The sequence below is a fragment of the Dufourea novaeangliae genome, unplaced genomic scaffold (assembly GCF_001272555.1).
Source record: "Dufourea novaeangliae isolate 0120121106 unplaced genomic scaffold, ASM127255v1 scaffold50, whole genome shotgun sequence".
Lineage (NCBI taxonomy): Eukaryota > Metazoa > Arthropoda > Insecta > Hymenoptera > Halictidae > Dufourea > Dufourea novaeangliae.
This window is the reverse complement of record NW_015373927.1, coordinates 41,054-56,739: the sequence shown is the minus strand read 5'-3', so window position 1 is coordinate 56,739 and position 15,686 is coordinate 41,054. Positions and strand designations below refer to the sequence as shown.

At 39.2% G+C, this 15,686-nt stretch overlaps 1 protein-coding gene across 1 annotated transcript in view; it reads right to left on the bottom strand.

The window, feature by feature from the left end:
* The window catches only part of LOC107195063 (putative thiamine transporter SLC35F3), a 34,827-nt gene that overhangs the window by 1,084 nt on the left and 18,057 nt on the right, over positions 1–15,686 (bottom strand). The window contains exons 3-9 of the mRNA XM_015584832.1: positions 12,005–12,240; positions 9,387–9,536; positions 7,931–8,278; positions 5,826–5,954; positions 4,948–5,137; positions 655–744; positions 9–55 (exon numbers count right to left, since the gene is read on the bottom strand). Of these exons, the coding sequence (XP_015440318.1) occupies positions 9–55; positions 655–744; positions 4,948–5,137; positions 5,826–5,954; positions 7,931–8,278; positions 9,387–9,536; positions 12,005–12,240 (1,190 nt within the window). The remainder of the gene's footprint in view (positions 1–8; positions 56–654; positions 745–4,947; positions 5,138–5,825; positions 5,955–7,930; positions 8,279–9,386; positions 9,537–12,004; positions 12,241–15,686) is intronic.

Genomic DNA, 15,686 nt, shown 5'->3' with positions numbered 1-15,686 from the left:
ATTCCTGCTAGTTTCATGCCCACAAAATGGGCTCCGTATAAAACAACATCTAACGCTGGAACATAATGGCATTGATCAGTTATTAGATAATAAAGGGCTTTTCTACAGAGACTTGGGTTTTAAATTTGAAATAAAACACACGTTTTGGATGAAAGTTCGGTATTTTTTTATTGATATATAATGTAGAAAGTCTACAATTTATGAATCAAAAAGAATATCGGAGAAATGTCCACTACGTCCACGTTTACAGACGTCGATCCTTTTGTCCAAATTTTTTATTCACATAGCCACATAAGAAATAGTCTAACGGCTTTAAATCACACAATCTAGGCGGCCAATTGACTGCAAAACTACACGAAATTATTTGAACGGGAAATTTCGTTCACAATAAATTCATTAGTTTCGAAATTTTGCGATATATAGTTTTCACATATCCACCATTTTCGTAGTGGATTTTAATTATTTTTATGCGATTTTCGATTGAAATTGAAGACATTATAATATATTGTAGACCTTGTACTTGACATATGTCAAAAAACAGACTGACAAAACTGTCACCACATACAAAATAGCCCCTATTAAAAAACAAAATCCCTGTTGAAAAGCCCTGTAGTAAATTAGAGAGTAACTTATGATTTTAATTGTTTTCCATACCAGCAGACACAGGTACGGCTGTGATCAGCCCCAACGTAATAAATAAGTCGTATGTCAGAGCAATACTGAAGTTACCAAGCATGTTCGCAACTGTCGAAGGATAATAGAAATATTCAGTATAATATTCGAAGCTCCTTTTGTTTATCAAATATACACATGGTAGACCGTTAGAGGTGGTACAACCGACAAGGCGGTAATTCTTGATGAAAAAATGAGTTGAAGATATAAAAAAAAATTGTTTTTATATAAATCCCTGTTTTTGAGAAAATTATCTATAAAAATTTGTACGGTATAAGGGTGTTAAAAAAGGTCAGAGGACTTCAGGAGCTTTATAGTATTTGACATGATAAGCAAGAAATATTTAGAAATAATTCTCGGTATACTATGTTTTGATTTTGTAGAATAAATGATTCTTAAGCATGTTTGTTCAAGATCGTATGACAACGGAAAATTGTGACTGATGTCAACAAAGTTTATTTCAGAAACGCACACCTGTGACATATGTCTTTAGTATTAATCTCAGCTAAGATCGAACATCTAAATATCTCCTTTGCTTTAAAGATATGAGAAATGTTTCAAACATAGTTTGTATGGTTTGAACAGTGGAGTAGTGTAAATTCTTGATGAATGCTCACAAAGAGTCTTTTTTGAAATCACTCACGTGATTAATGTACAGTAAAGGTTCGATGAGAGTTGGACAGAAAGTTCCTCGTGAAAGTTTATACTTCATCCCCACCACTGGGGTGGGGAGGCCGTGGATCCTGTCAAGCGCATAATTTATTGTCCCTACGTTTTTGTTGCTGAGGCTTGGGTTTCGGGCAAACAATAGGTGAATTTTTATTAATAGATTATGTATTGAAACGGAGGAACCGATGCTTATTTCATGACCGGGAGCCGCTTTAGGTTAAAGGAATCGGTTGGCTTCGTAACTTTGTAATTAAGAATACAGTACACTTCGAGTGGTAAAAGTGTACTGTTGTGGGTTTTACTTGAGCTAGGAATTCGGATATGATTCAAGGCTTGTAAATGAACTGAATTCTACGTTTATAGAATAAGTAATATAAATACAATATATTCTAAATTAGTCGTAGGACTTTACAAATGTTTGAGTTGTAAATGTCGCAGAAACTAATTTCTTCCCTGATGTTCACGCACCAGGAGAGAGTGCGGGGTCACGTTAAAGTAATGCCTAACAGTAAATTTACGTACTGTATGGTTATGAATGCTTGAAGAGAATTAACCCGATCTTGCTAATACGTCTCTCGTCTATGGAAGTCAGACTCGAAATCTGACCATCGAGGATACATTCGTGGCCTTTTATATACCCGAAAATCGGTCCAAAAGTTACGTATGCATCCTCTCATCGGAACTGTAATTCCTGGGAAATCTAGATCGTTGCATCATCACGGAAGCGACGGTCTTTATCTAAGCCTATACATTCCAGCCTCCAAGAAAGGGTTAAGGGTTAAAAAGAAAGCCTTCTTTATTGTTGGCGTATGTAACACATATTTGGCATTATTTTAATTAGAATAATTTCATCAATATCTTAAAATTTTCATTAACAAAGAACTAAACATACAAATTTCATCGTTGCATTAGTGTTGTCACAATGGTACGAGGCTTGGCCCGATATTTATGAGGTGCTGAAAACGTGTTCCTCTACGATGTATGTCCTGAAGTGGCCCCGAGTTCCGAACTTTCATGGAAGATTTACTGTACTCGTATGCGGTCTCGAGTTTCGAGGTCTTAGCAAGATTTTCTTGTATCGTAAATGGAACATACTTTTATGATAATTTTTTTCGAATTTCGTATGATGATTATTAAGTTGGTGAATTTGTTTTTTTTGTGCTTTGTAAGGATGTAGGAAGAAATTATAGGACTCTATTCGAAAAAATATTACTGACCTTGAAATCTTTTTATGAAATGACCCTGAAAAAAATTTGTCCTTCCGTTACATGTGCCCATCCAAATAGTGTAATATTGTCCTGAAAAGTTTTTTTCATAGAACGAGAAATAAGGAAGATAATTGGGTAATTTCCTTTAGGTAATCCACCTTGTACATGTCTGTCGAGCCCTATTTAATAGTGTATGTATGTATACAACGATAAAAAGATATATTTCTCGAGAACGAATCGGTATTTGTAAAAAGTTGTACCACCAATAACGGACCAGCATGTATGTTCGACTACTAGTGGGAAAAAATTTAAGGGGTGATTCTTTAAGGCAAAATAAGACGAAAATCAAGACTAACAAAATTGCGACAAATGTTTCGTTTTTTAGTTATAAGCGTTTAAAAATTGACCCAAATGATGGTAATCCGCACGCGCGAAGTGTCAGCGGACCACAGTTCGTAAGGGACGTACAGTCACTTTAAAGACTCACCGACGTGCAGGAAAAGTAGGTAGAACAGCTGTTTACTTACCCCGTAGAAGATGTCGATAACTTGTGACCGCGGTATTTGAGTCGAATCCACCTGTATTGCATTAACCCTAATTACTCGATAAAATTCGCAAGAAATGTAAATGTCTTACGAATATTATCGACTAGAGAGGGTTAATTCCCCCTCTAGTTGTCACGTATCACAATTGTCCTGTCCATGAGTATCTATAAAATTAATCCGAACATGCACGTACACCACAGAAGTCCGCGAAAAGTGTCCACACACAGTGAGCGATTGTCCCGACAGCGAAAAATGTTTACACACACTGCACGGTTGTTCCGACCGCGAAAAATGTTTATACACTGCGCGATTAATTACATCCGCGAGCGGTTCCTCCGTTGGGTTTAACACTCTACACATTATACGAAACTAACGCTCAAAATAATTAATTTATAACTATTTAACACTAATTTTTACCCTACACTAATTAATTTATAACAATTATTTATACTAATTTTTAACACGCTATAATTAATAAAACCTACAATATTTATTAAAACCTGCAAAAATTAATAAAACCTACAATATTTACTAAAGCCTGCAATAATTAATAAAATCTACAATATTTAATAAAACCTACAATAATTAATAAAATCTACAATAATTAATTTGCACTATTTATAACAACGACGTACGCGACACTACTAAATGATCACTACGTAATCGCTAAATAAACTAAACTTAGTTTTTCGAACATGAACTCTATTTGCTCGTAGAATGCAAAGGGCACCGTTCGGAAAGGACGACTGATATTATTGAACTGATCCTCCCTCGTTAGGATCGATGTGGCGTAATAGGTCGATCCCCACTCTTTCATGGTCAATACTTTTTGGGAAGGAAAAACTGCATGGGAAAGTGTCTTGGAGGTCGCGTTTCTTTTCGTATATTCTTAGAGCAATATCTGTATTTTTTTCTCATACACCATTCGGGGCCACTTGGCCACGATGCCGAGGGTGTGCGAGTCTGTTCAACAATATCAGTTGTCCTTTCCGAACGGAGCCCTTTGCATTCTTCGAGCAAATCCAGTTCATGTTCGGAAAACTAAGTTTTAGTTTATTTAGCGATTACGTAGTGATTATTTAGTAGCGTAGCGTACGTCATTGTTATAAATAGTACAAATTAATTATTGTAGGTTTTATTAAGTATTGTAGATTTTATTAAATATTGTAAGTTTTATTAATTATTGCAGGTTAAAAATTAGTATAAATAGTTATAAATTAATTATTGTGAGTGTTAGTTTTGTGTAACGTGTAGAGTGTTGTAAACGCAACGAAGGAACCGCTGCGAGTCTAATTAATCGCGTAGTGTGTGAATATTTTTCGCGGACGGGACAATCGTGCAGTGTGTGTGGACACTTTTCGCGGACTTTGTGTGGTATATGTGTATGTGTGGATTAATTTCATGGATACTCGTGGACAGGATAATTGCTGTACGTGACGACTAGAGGGGGCATTAACCCTCTGTACTCGATAATATTCGTAAGAAGATATTTAGAGTAATCGGAGTTAATGCCATACAAGTGGATTCGACTCAAATACCGCGGTCACAAGTTATCGACATCTTCTACGGGGTATTTAGACAGCTGTTCTACATACATTTCCTGCACGTCGTTGAGTCTTTAAAGTGGCTGGACGCCCCTTACAAACCGTGGTCCACTGACAGTCCGTGCGTGCGGATTGCCATCATTTGGGTCAATTTTTAAACGCTTATAACTAACAAACGAAACATTTGTCGTAATTTCGTTATTCTTGATTTTAGTCTTATTTTGCCTCAAAGAATCACCCCTTAAATTTTTTCCCTCTAGTAGTCGAACACCCTGCATAAGAAACTAGCATTAGATTACAGCAACTAACCTAAATGAAGAATGCTCGCTAAAAGTAATGCTGTCCATGGTAACCGTTCCCAGTGTGCACTCTCGGCTCCCGAAAAGTATAACGCCAAACAAATTGGCCACAACAATGCTACATTGCACAATCCAATAAGAGAAAAGAACAAAGACATTTGCCCAAATGTTGTTTCTCCTATAACTTTCTTAAACAGCACCTAAATTAACATTATATTAGCATGTTTACATCAATTAGCGTAGTTTGTTCTGAATTGTACAGTTGTCACCGCGAAAATGCAAGCAGACCGCCCTTGTGTATAAATGGTGTATAATCGTACATGTATAAGTCGTATATCGTATACAGAGTGTAACAAAAATATTGGGAGACCCAGAAATAGGAGACTCGTGAGGTGATTTGAAACAAGTTTTTCCTTAGCAAAAATGTTATCCGAGGCTTTGTTAACGAGATATTAACGAAAAACCCTGACCAATCACAGCGCGAGTTTACCGGCCGAGTTCCCGCGGTAACGTTCGCTACACGCTGCGATTGGTAGTCGACGTATTACGTATGTAAATAGCCGTGCATTTAGATACGCCGATTTCTTTTGTACTAAAATCTCTACAACAGTAAACATATAATCGCCTTGAATGCCAGTTTAATACTGGTTGAAAGGAGAGCAATTAAGCTGTGCCTCCGATCGGATTCATTGGTAAGAGCCGAACATTGAAATATGGCGCCGAATGGAGCCGCCGGCAGCGAAAATGCAATATTAAACAACACGAAGTGTGCTTTACTTGCCAATGGCCCTGATTAATAACAATATTTGACGTTAAATGTAGTAAAAAAAATGCACACTCACATTTAACTTCATTACATAACAAATATACTCGTAAACGCATAATTACCTTGTAGACTGCGGAACCAGCCGCTGCAGATGTTGCTAAAACAACACCTCCCAAGGTGGGACTTCCGGTTATTCCATCCATGTACGCTAAGAGTGCAATCCCAGTATTGCATAAAATTACTGCTACTATCTGTAATATATTTATTTATAATTAGTACATAACACGTCTTGTTACAATTTTCGTAATGTAAAATCGAACCAGTAAAATTTCATATGCGAATGGTAGGCAGCTGACCGCCACCCACCGACGATAATATGTGCCTCTCTCAGCAATTGCTCCCCCCAGACAAAAGGCTGTGGGGGCACTACCTTCCTACATTCGCCACTAGAGATCTACCGAGTTGACACCTTTCACGCAATTATCTGAAACCTTCCTCGTTTCTATATATACGATCTTAACCGACCATCGAATATCTCCGGGTCTAAGGCAGGGTCTGCTAGATAGCCTTACTGACGAGCCCACTAGCATGCCCAGGATGAAACGCTCCCTCTCCTTTCCTTTTCACGCCTTCAGCCAGCACCGTCGCCAAATTAGGGACCCCGAGTAGAACAAACGCAGCGGACAAAGGAGATCGGACCGACAACCAGAGGAACGGCCTACTACTACGCCAGGGACGAGCCTACCATATGGATGGATGAGATGACACCGCTATATTAATTTAAATTTGCCGAGACTACGTAATCCCTCTCCTAAAGTGGCCACCAGAAACGCACGGAGGAGCGCAGCGCCATGATTCATCCTTCCAATGGCCACTCCAGGACAGCAGCATATACGGCTCGATAAGGTTTGAAAGCATTGCACCTCGCCGCGACGATCTTATATATTTTCGGCTCGAGCAATGCACTCGCCATCCAAAGTTTCCTACAGCTGACGACAACGCTTCTATACCCGCTATAACACAAAGTCAGCGAATGACAATGCTTCTATACTGTATACCCGCTACGACACCAGATCTACAGGAACGCATTCACAGATCGATCGTCATCGAATTAATGTTCGACGTACACGTACACGTCCTGAGATGTGTGCCATTTTTAGCATACGAATACAACAGTCATCTCTCACCTAGCTTACTCGCCCGACCTCGTTCTTTGTGACTTTTTTATGTTTTCGAAAATAAAAATGCAACTCAAAGGAAAAAGATTTTATACGTAGAGGAGATCCAGACCCTGTCGCAATATGTGATAAACAACCTGACAAAAAATGATTTCCACTAGTGTTTCCGATCGCCAAAACTCTGCTCAGTCCGTTGTATAAATGCTGCAGAGGACTACGCGACGTTTGAAACTCCAAACAATCTAATGATGTTTCAAACTTCAAAACCGGCTTCACACGGCGCGGCGCACAGTATTTTAAAACAGCTGCCTGACCATTTAGTTGTTAGTCAACAACTAAAACCATTGTTATGTTATTGTTACCTCCTTTCTTTAAGTTACATTTCACTTGTTTTATAATAAGCTATACAATGGACTCTAACTATATTGTCATCATCGGGGCTGTAGGGGAGTAAAATGGCAATGAATTCAGAGCCCCCTCCATGCTAAGCTCCATCGTCATAGCCTCGGACTCAGCGCCTGGGTCGTGCTGGTGCGCCGGCGTACGCAACGTGGTGGGAAAGCGAATTTGTGTGCTCGAAAGTACGTGTGAAGGGGAAGTGCCTCGGATGGCAATATAGTTAGAGTCCACTGTAGTTGCTTTAGTATGTTGTGTTTCATTATACAACATTTTTGTTATTAAATTTTTACTTTTATAATAAACTTATTTGTTTGGTTCTACTATGCATTTTACACTTTTATAAGGTAAAAATTTCCATTTAAAGAACAGTCATCAATTAAATAATTACAACACATTTATTAAGCTATACAACTTGTAATGTTTTCGGTACATGTGACAAAAATAGAAAGACGTTGTTAGAAACCTGTTAAAACAATGTCAATGCAAATTCTTCTGTCGTCAATTATTTTCTCGTGTCATCTGCTTTACCGAAAAAATGTCAATCTTCTTGCTAACCACCACTGGATCGTACTTTCGCATATAAACTTTTGCCAGCTCGACTTTAGGAATAATTTGTCGTAAAATAAGTTATCATGCAAACTAATACTAACCCGTACACCAACAAACTGCTCGTGAAGGATGACCCATGATAATAAGTAAGCGCAGGATACGTTTGTTGCAAAGAGAGCCATTACATCGGTGGCTAATAATATCCTGAGCGAATAAATATACATATAATTGGTGACCACCCAGAGTCCACAAAAAAGACTGCATCTGATCAAAAAACGACCAATAGTAAAGCCTTTATCGCGGAATCCACGCAAATTTTCTGCGATTATTTCCGATGGAGTGTTACATTTGATTCTTGCCGCCTGACAGAGAAAATAAATAGGGAAGTAAAGTATTTCCCAGTTTGTACAAAACCACGTTGTGAAGAATGGCGCATTGTATGGAACCGACTGAAAAATATTAAAGAAGCATATGTCTATTTAATGACAGAACTTTATCATATAATTAGTTTATACTCTTAGACTATTTAATCTTAAAGTACACTGTTCAACAAATTTTAACTTTTTTTCGTTTCTTCAATTGTTAATAAGCGTTTCTGGTAGATCTGTATGAGCTAAATGCGAATCTGCAAACCGTTTCTTTCCAGCACGTCCAGTTTTTGAAAAAATCAAATTTGAAACGAAATTGCAAAGTTTCAACTTTGGAGCTGTGTTGTGCTTTTATAGTAATAGTTATTCAGTTTCTTTTTACACTAATTAATTCTCTGGACTCTTGCGAACAAAAGGATATAAATTCTTACTAGATTATAGACATCTAAATATGTTGAAATAATGTTCAAAGTGAAAAGCACACCGAAAATGCACCATTTTTTGCTGATATTCTTTAATTTATTTCAAAAACATAGTACAGAAAAACATATTTCCTAGTTATAGATATACATTCCTTTGACTGAAACTCCATTTAATTTCCAGCACATCGGTATATTCACTTCTTCGAGCATTCGTATTATGTACATAATGATAAGTACTATTTTTTTATTTGTACAAATATTAAATAAATTTAAAGCCTTGATAGTAAGTAGACATTTCCACGAAAATACTATGTGACCGGTGGTATTATACAACCGAGTAGCGGTTGATTCTACGTGAAAAAATAAGTTGAAAATATAGAATAACCTTTTTTTAATTCGGGACATCGTTTTCGAGAAAATCGAATTTGAACATTAATCTGAACTACATATTTTGTACAGAGAAATTAAAGATAAATGAAAGAAAACTGTGTGTTGCCCCCCCCCCCTGACTGATAACCTGGCTACGCCGATGCACAGCAGTATTTGCTTTTTACTCCAACGCAACTGTACTTCAGTGCAGTATTGTAAATTTAGTCATGAATATCTCGAAAAGTGTTGGGTATCTGAACCTATTGCTGGATATTTTCGTAAACAAAATAACGAAATCTACCAGTATTTAGAGTCTCAACTGGTCTTGTACTCTCATTGGGAGTATTGCCCTGTAATGTTAGTAAAGTATAAAAAAAATAAGAGTGAAAGAAACTTACGTGCTGATCATGAAGTTCTGTCACAGACGAGTTCGAAGATGATAAATAATTCGGACTGTCAAGTTTGTGAAAATATAAATATTTGATACAATGTGTTGCGCCGACCCAACTTGCTGTGACAAATATTGTTACACATACTCCAAAATATATCTGCAATCATAATAGTTTTAAATGTAAAAGGGGAAATAACATGGTGTCACGCATTCGTACACGATCATTCGACAAGTCACACATTCGTACACGATCATTCGACAAGTCATGCATTCGTACACGATCATTCGACAAGTCACGTTCGACAAGACTTGATGACAATACTCGCGATTCGTCAGCTCCACCGGTCGAGCAATTATACGGTTCATTCTCATTTAGAGAATTTTGAAACAGTTGCCTAATATTAAATTGGCGGGCAACAGTCGCAACTGAACGCGTACCACGCCGGTCGAGCCAGGGATTTACAACCCCAGGCGAATTCGAAAAAGAATCCATGCGGACGGACGCGACATCAAAGTTACCTTGTTACGTGAACATAATTCAAAGTGAGCAACGCGTGTTCAGTTTAACGACTCCTTATGTGTTCCACTTACAGTTTAATGCAAACGTGAAACTGAAAAATAAAGCAACTGTAAAACAAAGTGGTAACGAACGATTCTCTATAATTATGTGAATACTATGTAAGAATTATTGTGCGATAAGTGAAAATAAATTGAAAAACAGGATGAATCCAGAGGACTGGCCGTTAGCAAAATCAAAAAATGGAACGATTTGAAGGTCGGTGATGTATCTACTTGCAGGATGTAGCAGAAAGACCTCGTCCAACTTCTAGAATGTGCTGTACTGATGGTGACAATGAAAAATGTCATCTGAACATGAGTCCACCAATGCTTTGTTGCCAATTTATAGCCTTTCAAACTTATGCATCAAATAATACGTACACATGATAGAATCGATTTTTTCGTTATGCAAAGAATCGATTCCGTCGAGATCGATTCCTTATTATCGAAAAACATGATAGGGGTGTTTTTGAACATTTTACATTAAAAAAATTATGAGGTCAAACGGTTTTTTTCTACTATAGTGTGAATAATTATGACTATTTAAATGAAACAATGGAAATTAATTTAGCAAATTTTATTGTGATATTTAATATTATATAAATATGGAATATTTAACGTAAGATATTATTTACCAATTAATCAGTATCCCATATATTACTGTCCAATAACTTTAAAAAAATGAACTTATTTAGTCTTTTTCCAGACAATCTGTTCTTGCTTGACCATTCACAGTACAATATAAAATGTGTGATCTTTGTTTTTTTATAAGATACAAAATAGAAGCAGCGAAGCTTCTGGAATAACGCCGTACTTGGGTATTATTTTTGTGTTAACTTGAAGGAGAATGTTTGGCCATTTAATTCGTGAGGTGGCAGCACCTTATGGACCACTCATGAACTTGACCATAGAGTCACTTTAATCACCAGATTCATTGCTCAAGATGGTCAAGCAGTAACTTCACCAACCAATCACATCATTCTGGGCACTATTCTGCGCTTATGAGCATGCGCCCACGCACATCATACATGCACAACCAATCATCGTTGGACCACGTGGCAACATACGTGTTGCATCATTTCCGGCAATCTCCATCAATAACGACGCGCGGTATTACTTCTCGTTTCGTCCTGTGCTCTGCAAGCGCACGTATTCATCGACTCGAATAGTTTTATTTTCACCATTGTTCGTTTTTCGTTGTGATTCTCATCAATTAATAACTCATTGAATCAATCGATATTGTGTGTCAGTGTGATCAAGAAAATTGGTTGTTGTGCAGTTGATTTTCGGTGTGCAATCACCACGTGGCGTGGGCCATTGTGGAAAATTCTGTCTAATCATCATACACCGTGATCGCTCATTGTCACGCCCATTTCTGTAACATTCATTACCGCGGTCAATGCTCAGATACACCTTGTAAAGATCAAACTGTGACCGTGTGCTCATTATTTAACATTTCCAAGTGCTCAACTCATCCAGTCATTTATTGTATCATTTATTATTTTTGTGACCAACCAATTCATCCACGGGAGCTATTAGTTTGGCAACATCTCAAACAGAGAACAATAAACTAAATTAAAAAGAGTAAAAAAATAAGTATGTGAAAATCGATACACAATGTTTTCGGTTGAAACACAATCTTCGATTCCATCTCGATCTTAAAAATCGATTTAAAAAATCGTACATTATAGCTTACAAGGTCTGTCTTCAAAAGATCGATTTTTAATCGGCATCCTTACTTGATTTAAATATTTCCTGCAATGAAATCCTCTAAAAGGCTATAAGATGGCAATAAAGCGTTTGAGAGTATACGTTTATGTAACATTTTGTGATAATTACAATCAGTACGATACATTCCTAAACTTGGGTAGAGATCTTTTGGAATGTGTACTCTGCATTAATTCTTATCTTATTGGTGTATATTTTATTCACTCCTTAAATTAAATTTAGTTTTTAATCGAGTATACTCTTAGGATGATCCAATTCTACATTCAGGTTGTAAAGATATTATTACTATTATCTGGTGCTGTTTTTCGACGAAACATATGTCATAGAAGACTTATGAACCTTTTTTGCGGATTCAGCACAACAGGATGCGTAACAAGCTGTTAAAGAATTCGATCTTTGTTGATACGTAACAGAAGGTGCTGACATATGAGGTTGAATTTGTATTTGGCTCGCATTATGTCCTTGACTACCACCAGTTCCTTCAGCGGCGCCTCCGCTTGTCTCCAGAGGACGACAACCCGCAGCGGAATCACCACACCCACCGGTAACACTACATCCTTGTTGCTGTTCACGTCCTAAATAATGAAATAATGCATTTTAATCAATTCAAATGTATAATTAATTTTATCATATTAGAGAAATAAAAACATTGTTATCTATGTCGTAGAATTATTTTAAGGCACACTTGCTTTCGATCGACAAAAATTATATGCAGTAATCAAAATCTGCAGTTCCCAATAACGAATACTGAAAAACAACACATAAGGCATTATCGAAGAAATTCGAATACACAACCCTGTTCAAAAAGTTCCTTTACAAAAACTGGTAAAACGTTATATCAATTTTTGTTGTTGACCTGTTAAGTTACACACCTGCTTTTGACACCTATGTTGAATAGTTTGTCTTACAGCGGATTTTTATGTCAAACAAAATTTGAAGGTGCGAGGATTTTCATCATATCTAATTTTATCAAGCAAAAAGTTTGCACTCAATTTTGTATCAAAAATGAAATTAAACATTCTAAAGCTTCGTCTACACTATACAGGATGACTCAAAAATGTCTCTCTTCCGGGAATTGAGGGGTTGTTGGGATGATTTCAAACCTCTTTTTCCTTAGCGAAAATGTGTGTACTTGCGGCTTTGTTAACGAGATATTAACGAAAAACCCGGAACAATCAGAGCGCGAGGTTGCCGGCCAAGTTCCCGCGCTAGCGGTGGCTACGCGCTACGCTTGTACTATGAAGCTCCGAACATGCAAGTCGACATGCATCCCAGGAAACCGTGTATAATAGCAAATAAAAAAAACGTAACAAATCGAACTGTTTATCATCTTTCGTTTGTCATTTAAAGTGATGAATGAATGAAACATAAATGTAAGATAATCATGTGTAACGTAAAAAGACGAATACACAATTATTTTTTTAAACAGAATCTTTAAGGGACCGAAGAAAAATGTAAAAAAGTCATGTGTAGCTTGCGTTAAATTAAAAAAATAATAATCAACTGTAAATTGAATAGAACTCACCCTTTCCGAAATTCACCTGTAGCTTGCAGACCTGTGTCAGTAGGTCACTGTACCGATCTTGGTCATCGACGACCGAAACGGTTTATGGCGGGGTAATGCCCAGTCCGCAGGTGATCGCAGGTATACCACATCAGCTGAAGTTAAGGGTTGTAACGTCAAGAGCGTCCGGGTTATTCTGCCGAATACGTTTTCACTTCACTGCACGACCACGAACACTGATCAGCCGACACAATCACTTAATGTATTTTTAATCGAACGTGTTGTTTCTACGTTAGGAAAATTCGTGGCCCCGGAAAAGGCCGATTGTTTTCAATTTATCAGATGTTTTACGTAGCCAAACACTTGCACAGCAGCAGCATATCCGTTATTCTGTGCGTACCATCAGAATATTGCGTAATACTCCCGTGATTTCAACGTTTCTGTCGCTCGATTGCTAACCGACTGACAAAATTTTTCCGAAAGGGCTTCCTCTACCCCCAAATAGTTTCCCATGGTTACATTGTGAGTTCACTCCCACCGCGACAACAAGATTTAGGTAAAAAGAAACCAGAGTTCTAGGAAAACACGTGCTTTGCAGAAGTGCAACGAACGAACCGTCGTGCAGTTTTATCGAAGCGCAGGCTCCGTTAATTTACTGCCAGGATATACATTGCTTCGAGATAGAAAGCAAAAACTACGTTTTCCTCGAGGAGCAGGAAAAAAAATTTCACGAATACATGCTGAGTTGACGCTGCTTAGCCTTGTCCGAGCACCTTAGCAGAGGTCACGTTAGAGAGAAAAAATTCTGTCAGTCGGTTAGCAATCGGGCGACAGAGATGTTCAGTACACGGGAGTATTACGCAATGTTCTAGGTGGTACGTACAGAATAACGGATATGCGGCTGCTGATGTGCAAGTGTTAACGTTAGCTGGAGAGGTTAACGAAATTATCGACACCGGTCGTGAGATAAACATAAAACGTACTTTAATATATCAAAGCGAAACGGTACAAAAGACGCGACATTGTGTGTGTACGCGTCGCGTAACAGAGAGAAGACGTATAGTGGTGGCGCTCCGCGCGCACCCCAGCGGATGCAAGGATGAATCTTTCCCGGAAGGGCTCAGATTGTGAATTCTATCACTCTCCCTCAAGTTGAGCCCTCAGATGATTAATCCTTGAAAGACCAAGCCCGGCGCAGCACCTCATGTGACTCGGTCCAGGCAAGCCCTTCGTAAGAGCATCCGCAATCATTTGCTCCGAAGGTAAGTAGGTCAACTTGACGGGATGACTCTTCAACACCTGGCGCACGAAGTGATGCATCACATCAATGTGCTTGGATCTCGAATGAAACATCGGGTTCTCGGCCAGTTTCCCAGCTCCCTGATTGTCATTGAAGATGACTGTATCAATGAGTTTCGTGCAACCCAGATCACGCAGGAAACCGATGAGGTGTATAGCCTCCTTGGTAGCATCAGCGATGGCCATATATTCAGCTTCGGTCGACGAGAGCGCGACAGTACGCTGCTTCCGGAATTCCCAGGAAACGGCGGCCCCGCTGAGGATGAACGCGGACCCCGTATATGATCGCCGGTCAACGACGCAACTAGCCCAGTCGGCGTCGACATATCCCCTCAGTGACTCCCCGTCTCTGGTGAATCTGAGTCCGAAGTCCGTGGTGCCCCTGAGATATCGGAGCACGTGCTTCGCCGCCACCCAGTGCTCTCGTTTGGGATTGCTGTTAAATTGACTCAGTGCGCAGACCGAGTGAGCGATGCAGCCATTGCAGCATACATAAGCGCCCCAATCAACTCCTTGAAGGGAAATTTCTCCTCGGCGCTATCGCCATCGGAATCCAGGGACAGCTTCACGCCCGGAGACAATGGAGTACTGACGAGTCTGCACTGGTCCATTCCAAATCTCGATAGCACGTCCCTGACATAACCCGCCTGAGACAGGACTATACTCTCCCCGTCCCGAAGAATCTCCATGCCCAAGCAGTATCGGGCCTCACCAAGGTCTTTGACCTTGAATGCAGAGGACAGCCCTCGCTTGATTAGACTCTCCCTCTTTCGGTCGCCTGAAACAATCAAAATGTCGTCGACATACGCGAGAAGAAAGGTTAATTTGTTTGCGTCGACATAAACGCAAGAGTCTGCGGTTCGTTGGAGTAAGACCGACGCCTCGCAAAACGACGAGCTCGGCATGCCACTGGCCGCCCGCCTGCCGTAAGCCGTACAGGGCCTTGCTCAGCCTGCATACCTTCGCCCCTCCGTCCATCTTCCCCAGCATTTTACGGGCTCGCTCTGCAAGATCCGGGTCGACATCGTCCGAAGTCATTCTCTGAATCATCTCGGCCAGCAACTCGGGCTGCTCCATGAAAACCTCGGTATCCATCCTCCCGTTCAAGTAAGCAGTCTCAATGTCCAGTTGCGATATGCGCAAACCGAACTTGGCGGCCAATGCCACCAACAACCTCAGGGATCCAAGACGGGCGACTGGAGCAAAAGCCTCGAAGAA